The following is an 8,142-nucleotide window of genomic DNA, read 5'->3' as shown; positions in this document are numbered from 1 at the left end:
ATTTCTTTAAAAAGCTGGGCGTTGGGGGGCGCACGCCTTTAATCCCAGCACTTGGGAGGCAGAGGCAGGCGGATATCTGAGTTCGAGGCCAGCCTGGTCTACAGAGTGAGTTCCAGGACAGCCAGGGCTGCACAGAGAAACCCTGTCTCGAAAGAAAAAAACAAAACAAACAAAAACAAAAACAAAACAAAAAAAAGAAAGAAAGATTAAAAAAATGTACTTTTTGAAATAGCAGGAAATGGAGCTGCTGGCCACTACCATGGAAGTTATAGAACTGTAAAATGAAAGGTGATAGCAAGGTGATTATTTAAAATCTACGCACAGGATATAAAAGAAACCTATAAATACTTTCTGTAGTTTGTGGCCACTGAAGGTAATTCATTATGAGTATCAGAGAGCGGGAGAGCCATTGTTCATTGTGACAGATTTAAAAGGTTTTGTTTTTTATTTTGAAGCTTGTTTTGTTTGATCTTGACCTGTGTTAACTGCATATTTGAGGCCATGGGGTGGGGGGAGCTGAACAACCCACGTTTTCAGTCCATTTGTTAGGCAAAATATGAGGAAACGTGGTCTATTTTATCAATTTTTTTTGTTTCAAAATGGCTATTTAAGTACAGATAACAGTACACACGGCAAACTGGAGGAGCGGGTCTTGCTGCCTTAACCAACCCACCTGCTACCTGATCTGTCCACTCAGACTGAAGAGCCAGCTATGCACTGTGGTGCAGTACATCTGGAGGCCTGCCCAGCCGAGCCCCAGGAGCAGGAAGAACCCTCAGAGTGAGCACGTGCAGGTTGAGAGACATCGCATAGGACGGACTCCATTTGTGTGATTTCAGAACAGAGAGTGGGGTGGGAAGGGAACCACAAACAATAGGGAGAGAAAAATCAAGGGAAGGTCACTACATTTTGCTTACAAGAACTAGCCATGTAATGTGAAATATGGTGAGGGGCCCCCAGTTTGCGGAGTACAGACCACTTGCTTAAAACAGCCACAACCAGCCTTTCTTCTTAACTAAGTTGGTTTGGAGGTGGTTCTGTTTGCACTGATAAAGCTGAATACATTGAGACATTACCATAACTCCTTTTTAAAAGAATTTTACTTGTGTGTGTGTGTGTGTGTGTGTGTGTGTGTGTGTGTGTGTAGCACCGGAACATACAGATGCCCACAGAAGCCAGAAGAGGATGATGTCAGATAACCACACCCCCCACCCCAGGACTGGAGTTTCCCATTTGAGCCATTGATATGGATGCTGGGTTCTGAAGTCCAAGCCCTCTCCAAAAGCAGCAAGCACGCAAACTAACTCTTACAAAGTCATAGGATGATTATTTCAAACAGCTGTGTTTAAAACCTATCCTGCATCAGCGTTTGCCTAATTGTGTAGCTTTGCTTGGTTTTGTTTCTTTGTTTTTTAAGATAGGGTTCTCTGCATAGCTTTGGCTGTCCTGGAACTCACTCTGTAGACCAGGCTGGCCTGGAACTCAGAGATCCGCCTGCCTCTGTCTCCTTAGTGCTGGGATGACCACTGCATCCTAGTGCAAGCTTGCTCCACAACTGCCAAGTTGTTTCCGGAGTTTTGGTGGTGGTGGGTTTTGTTTTTTTTTTTTTTCCAACTGAAATAGCATTTTCCAGTAGTTAACACAGCTAGGAGGTAGGTGTACTCTGAGGACAGAGGGGAATTGGGTGATGTGTCAAAACACCGAGATACCAGGATTCTGAATCCCAAGCCTTTAAATGACTGTGATGGGATAATTCCTCTCTAGTGGAAAAAACCCACATCATTCCTTTGCATTGTTCTCTCTTCTTACAAAAAGGCTAAAACAGTCAAATATGGTGGTGAGCACCTGTAACCCAGCACTCAGGAGATGGAAGCAGAAGGAAACAGAAGCAATCATAAAAGCAAGTCTGTGTCCAGCTGGTCTATGTGCCTCCTGGACCTGCCTCAAACAAACAAAGCGCTAAAAAATAAATACATCTAAGTTTGACTGTGGCGTGTGCTTAGCCGCAGGTGTGCGTGTGTATACACGCAATTTCACCGTGTAAAAGCAAGCAGTATATGGGGCTTCGGAGCAGAACTTTTCATTGCACAGGTATCAAGACATTTCTGTTTCTGAAAAAAAAAAAATAATAACTATAATAAAGTTTCCGAGTGGCGTTTGCTTGCAGAGAATTCTGGAAACCAGATGTGGGAAACATTTCTAGCTATGCCCACTTGCTTGCAGATGCTTCCCTCTGCTGTTACACAGGGCAGTATTTTAGGGGAAGCCACATCCCAGATCAGCTGGGGACCCAGCGGAATTTGTAGCCACCGGTGACTGTCCGGATGGTGAAGGCTTTGCCCTGGGGGAAGGCCAGGGTGCGGATGGTACTGTGGCTGCGGATGGGCGTGCTGAAGGAGCCGCCTTCCTCCAGCTCACTGTGGCTCAGATTCACCGAGCTGGCGCTGCAGTCGGTGCGCAGTCCTCGGAAGGCGCCGTGGAGGTTCCTGGAGCTGCAGTCCTTGCTGTCTGGCTCTGGCTGCAGCCGGGGCCGCTTAGGGTCACGGTTCTGCAGGGCTTCCTCGCAGCGCTGGGAGATGTCCCTGAGGATGGCGTCCACTTCCGCGCAACCCTGCCCTGCTTGCCCCGCAGCACAGAACAGCTCCTCCAGGCTCCTTTTCGTTGTTGCCTTGATCTGGAAGGGCTCGGCAGGAGACTGCGTGATCATCAGCTTCTGTGAAAGATGAGGGAGAGCCCTGGAGCCAGGGGGACTCGCCTGGAGCCGCGCTGGAAAAAAAAGAGTCAGGTGCGCGCTACTCAAGGGACACCCAGGGGCCCCAACACAGGCTCACTGTCACAGTTCCGACCGTGTCCCGCGCGCCGGTCCACTTACGTCTAGCACTGAGGCCAGGTGCCGGGTCCGGCTGGCGAGTTCTTTCAGCTGCACGTTCCTCTCCCTGAGCGAGGCTATCTCCTCCTGCTTCTGCGTCAGGGTCACGTGCAGCTGCAGAAGGAGATCCAGCATCAGACAGAAGCCACAGTGCTGGATCTGCTCTTCAGGAACTAACTCAGACCCTGACTCATCGATCTCATCAGGACAGAAGACCCACGGGCTTTTATTGCCTGACAGTAGCCAATTATTTGACTTTTTTTTTTAAAGGAAGTACTTCAATAAACTGTATCTCAATTATACTTTAGTGTGTTGTTGGGTAATAGTCACGAGTACTGATTTGGTCAGCAGGCCCTCTGAAAGTCAACCATCCTATGTCTCCATTTATGTATCTATAAAACGGGGCTAGATTGTCTAGCTTGTGTTGTATCAACCAAGAGAAGAAAGTAAATTGATAAACACAGAGTCAGACACATAAAAACCTGTCCATAAATATGGTTAGTAGTATTACCAATCGGTGGGTGCCCACCACTCAGCACTAGGGGAAACTGAGGCAGGAGGATCGAAATTCTAGGCAAGCCTGTGTGTACTCCACGGTTAAGTGCAGGAAATAGACAGGGTTGGGGAATGCAGCCCAGTTGATAGAGTACTGTGCATGAAGCCCTGGTTTAGATCTCCAGTACCACAGAAACCAGAAATGGTGCTGCATGTCTCAGGAGTTCAAGGTCACCCTCTCTAAGATAGGGAGTTGGAGGCCAGCCTGGGCTACGTGAGACCTTATCGTGAAAAGAAAAGAACATGAAAGAGAGACAAAAAAAAAAAAAAAAAAAAGAGGNGGGACTCTATCATCTCAGTTTAGCAAGTTCAGAACCAGGTTGGGCCAGGGAACAATACCAGCTATGAAAACCCCTGGGTCCACAGAAGCACATCCCAGCCCTTACAACCCCCAACTTCTGCTCTACACCAGACCCTGGCTCTATTCCAAAATTCCCAGCCAGCAGCGTCCCTACTTGGTTATTCTCTATGAGAGCAGTCCCCAGTGCCCTCTGGTTCTGGTCAGCCACCTCCTTCCAGTACTGCTCCGTTGGTGGTGGCGGCAGGTCTGGAGACCCCAAGGCAGGTGGGTCCAGCGATGGGGAGAGGCAGGACCCAAAAGACGAAACATCACAAGGAGAAAAGGGAAAGTCACTGTTGGTCAGGGGAGGCGACATCAAAGAGGATGAATCTAGGAGAAAGCGAGAGTTGGACTGGCTGCCCCCAGATCGTGCCCAGTTGGCACAGTGCCACGGGGACAACAGCCACCCAGACAGTTGAGTTTTGTATGAGCTAACCTGAAGCAAATCAGGCAAACCTGCTGGAACATAGGAAGCATACAGTTTTGCTCCTTTGTAGACCCTTTTCACTTAACTTCTGTCCCACCATCACAGTAGGGTCTTTGTTCCCAGAACCCACACTGAGAAATCCATAGAAGCACTAAAGACCAAGCGATGTGATTTTTCCCGTTGAAGGGAGAGGATATCCTCAATTATGATTCTGACTCCCTGGTGTCATCCTATCCATCATTTAACTGCAAAGGGGACTGCACTTGCCTGCAATGAGGTCATCCACTGCATCTCTGAAATTCTGCAGGTCGAAGTCTTCTTCGGTTTGCAAGGAGGGGTTCTAAAACAAACCAAGGGTGTGAGCCAGTCAACTCTGAACCTGAGCTTCAGAGAACAATTCTGGACAGACAGACATCCTCAGAGGTTGTAATGCTAGTCTGCGCACACTCTGGGTCACAGCCAGAAAACTCAAGTCTCATCTGACCCATAGAACAATAGGCTTGCCTCGGGCGGGCAAGTGGATTAGGCTGCACCTCGTGAGTTCTGCTCCTGCAAATCTCACACACCACAGGTGCAGCAGTCCATCTTCTGGCTGTGCCAATGCAGCTGGGGTTTGGACAGCTGATCGGAGCTTCCCCATAAATGAGACATCACTGACTCCTCTTGATGTTCTGTGCACCTACAGAACTGCCACTCCATCTTAAACCACCCCCACATCCTTACCTCTCAAATGGCAGAGAGGATGATATTAATACCAGGTCAGGCACAAAGGCTTCCAAAGGCTAGGGGCTTAAAGTGCTAACCACTTCACCCATAAAGGGAAGGGAAGGGTGGGCTGCCAGTAAAGGGGCCAGGGATACTCTGAAAAGACATCTGCTCACAGGGCTGCAGCAGCTATGGTGTCTGGTTTGTTTTTTTTTGTGTGTGTGTGTGTGTTTTGTTTTCACTGTCTTTAAAAATTGGAGGTGTCTTTTCTCCTATGGTAGGGCACCCATTCCATATTGCCTGGCCAGGGTTCCCAGGTCCCTGAGAGAAGAAACTGGTAATAGATAGATAGATAGATAGATGGTGGGGTCTAGGCACTTTCCAGTTTCTCTTAAGAGATGGACATTTCAAGTTGATGACATTTTCTTTTTAATGTAACCTCTCCATATTCCCACCAGTGTGGGAAGCAGGCAGGGCCCACAGAATGCTTCCTCTACTATTGAGGAAGCCTGTAGAAGATAAATTACTCAACACCTGGCAAGCCAATGTCTGATGCATTCCTCTCTCCTGGCTCCCTCACTGTCTGCCTTTGTAGGGTTCCCTGGCTTCCTTGGAGGCCAGTGTCAGAAAGTGGGAGGGGAATCTCTAGGACAGGACCGTGGTGTGAGGGGAGCTATCCCAGACACCCTGCAGAAACATTTACTGATTCTATTAATGATTCTTATCTTTGTATTAATCATTTTGTTCTCCCCCAAAGCTCTCCTTTACTAGTCGTATGTTTGGGGGAAGTGAAACTTACCCTGACTCTAACCCTATCTGGCCCTACTTTCAAAGTACCCGTATTCCCTCCTGAAAGTATGAGGCCAGATGACCTCGGCACTTGCTGGACATTGAGGATTCTGGGTAGCCACTCCCACCACTTACCTAAAGTGTCTATTCCTGGACACCACGTGTTTGGGATCACCCTGAGTTATCCCCAAGGTTGTAAAAGCCTGGGAGTAGAGTCCTTAGAAATGTTACTCAACTAATACCTCGTGGTGCTCACGAACTCAGCAGAGTTCTTCTGTAAGGGGCCTGCTCCAGTGGGCTTTATGGTCCCAGCACTTAGAAAACTGCAAGTACCTCTTCCTGTAGATTTATCCTTCACCTGTGTAAGACTGCCTGTCCTTCTGGACACTTCATGTCCCACCGAAGAAGCATCGAGCCCTTGGCTTCTAAGGCACCAGAGCTGAGAGGTGCCTCTGGCTGGGATGTGTCAGCGATGGCAAGATGTGGAAATTGGATGAGTTAAGATGACATATTTAGAAGGAAGGGGAGGGGGAGTCTCTCTTCCTCAAGACGGCAAGAAACTAGAATTTTGCGACGAGCAGAATAAGATTTTTAAAGCAGCCAGATGCCCAGCGTCCATCTCTGAAGATGAACCGTTTTCCACTAGCTTATTTACAGAGCCCTTTGTCCGTTTCCCCCAGTGACTTCCATACTTCTTTAGTACCCATGAAATACAAATGGTTCCCGAGGGCCTGGAAGTGGGTGACAAACAAGACAGTTATTCTGAGCTTATGGCCTCTCTCACACAGCTCCTCGGCCCACCAGCTCCAAATTGCCTTGTTCATATGAATGACAAGGGCCCTGCAGTAAATGTCAGCCAGACCGGCTCTGGAAACGAGAACTTAAGCACATACTACAAGGGAGGGGGAAATTGGGATCTAGGAGGTTTGGCTTGCTACACTCTGCTACACTGGATGCACCTGTGCTCCCAGTCCATCTTGAGACCTTTGAGGAAATAAAACTCATCAGTTTTCCAGTTGGATCGATAGTTGGCTGTGATCCACTCAAGGGAAAGAGTACCTGCGATGGGGACGAATCGCCACTAGGAGACGCTTCGGTTCCGAGCAGCGAAGTGCAGTCGGCGAGGTCCTGCAGGTCTATGGTGGTGAGAGCTGCGCGGGGAGATCGGGAGACAGGCACCCAGCAAACCCTAAGCCTCTGCCAGGTCGCCGCCAGGACCCTCAGTGAGGACCTCGGAACCAGGGGGAGAGGGGGCTGCGGACCGTGTGCGCGTCACCCACCCGGCATGGATAATCGGGTTGTGCAGGTGCCTCGGGGCTCACCTGGCAGTGGGGCGGGCTCTGCGTCCGGAGGGTCCTCGTACACCGACACTGGGCTGCCGCCACCGCATCCCGAAAAGGACTTCCACGGAGGAACCAACTAGCCAGGCACAGAAACGGGGGATGCACATGGTCAGCGTTCGGAGCGCGGGGCTGGCAGACACTCCCAGAGCCAGGACCACAGCGGGAGGATCCCCACCTTCCTCTCTGGCTTCCCGGGCTTGCCGAGGGTCCGCCGCGACAGGTCCAGCATCCTGTTGGGGCAGATGCTGTCGAAGGCCCGGCGTCCGGCTGCGCTGCCCTCGCACGCTTGCATCCTGGGATGAAGACCCACACCCAGTGCCGCTGCACCTGTCGGTGCCTGAGGCGGGCGACGGCGCGTGGAAGGGGCAGGGAGGGAGGGCCTGGAGGACAAGGGCTGTGCGGGAGGGGCGGCTCGCGCCTGAGCGCCAGAGGTGGCGCCTTCAGCCCGGGACAATCTGAGCGCGGGCGGAGGCGTTAACCAACCTGGCAACCTGGCTTCCCCCGGGAGCTGTGAGCGCGGGGCCCGGGCCCGCGAGCGCCCTTTGGCGCCGCGGCATCTTGGCCGCGCCAGGCAAAAGGGGGCGGGGATAGGAGAGAGAGGGCAGATGCCACCACCGGTCCCTAGCCTTCCAGTTTGCGGACCGCGGGGATGAGAAAAGTTAACAATTCTTTGATTTTCTTCTTCCCACTCTAAAGACAAAGCATACAATAAATGTGGAGTGACCGTCGTCAGACTCCCGGAATTTGCCCATCAGGTTCTAGTAGGGAAATAAAGGGTTCTCCCAGGTCAGCCTCTAGATTACAGAAACTGCCCTTAAATCTGAACAGTATTTTGGATTTTGACGTTTGAATTTTATTTGATCTCTCATTCTCGCCTACTGCCAAAGCTCTGCTCTGTACCCTAGCCTTGTAACTTTCCCGGAAATGGTGGTGCCTAAGCACATCTTCTTTTAAGGATCAAGAAAAGTGACAGTACTGAAGCAGAGTACTGAAGCCAGTTTGAATCTAGCTTGAGCTTCGTGCTGGCCCATAGGCCAACCTGCGCTAAAAGTGTGTCTCGGGGAGGAAAGGAAAGGAGAGGAGAGGAGAGGAGAGGAGAGGAGAGGAGAGGAGG

The 8,142-nt window shown here is 50.5% G+C and overlaps 1 protein-coding gene across 1 annotated transcript; it reads right to left on the bottom strand.

The window, feature by feature from the left end:
* Positions 1-1,083: 1,083 nt before the first annotated feature.
* Mcidas (multiciliate differentiation and DNA synthesis associated cell cycle protein) lies at positions 1,084-7,341 on the bottom strand. The gene is made up of 7 exons (XM_021181046.1): positions 7,204-7,341; positions 7,008-7,104; positions 6,745-6,836; positions 4,459-4,531; positions 3,880-4,094; positions 2,873-2,983; positions 1,084-2,713 (listed from the first exon to the last, which is right to left on the bottom strand). The coding sequence occupies exons 1-7, from the start codon at positions 7,318-7,320 to the stop codon at positions 2,279-2,281; spliced, it is 1,140 nt and encodes a 379-aa protein (XP_021036705.1). The 5' UTR covers positions 7,321-7,341; the 3' UTR covers positions 1,084-2,278.
* Between the last annotated feature and the right edge of the window lie 801 nt (positions 7,342-8,142).

The sequence above is a fragment of the Mus caroli genome, chromosome 13 (genome assembly GCF_900094665.2).
Source record: "Mus caroli chromosome 13, CAROLI_EIJ_v1.1, whole genome shotgun sequence".
NCBI classification, from domain to species: domain Eukaryota; kingdom Metazoa; phylum Chordata; class Mammalia; order Rodentia; family Muridae; genus Mus; species Mus caroli.
The sequence above is the reverse complement of the archived record's forward strand: the minus strand, read 5'-3'. Positions and strand labels throughout refer to the sequence as shown.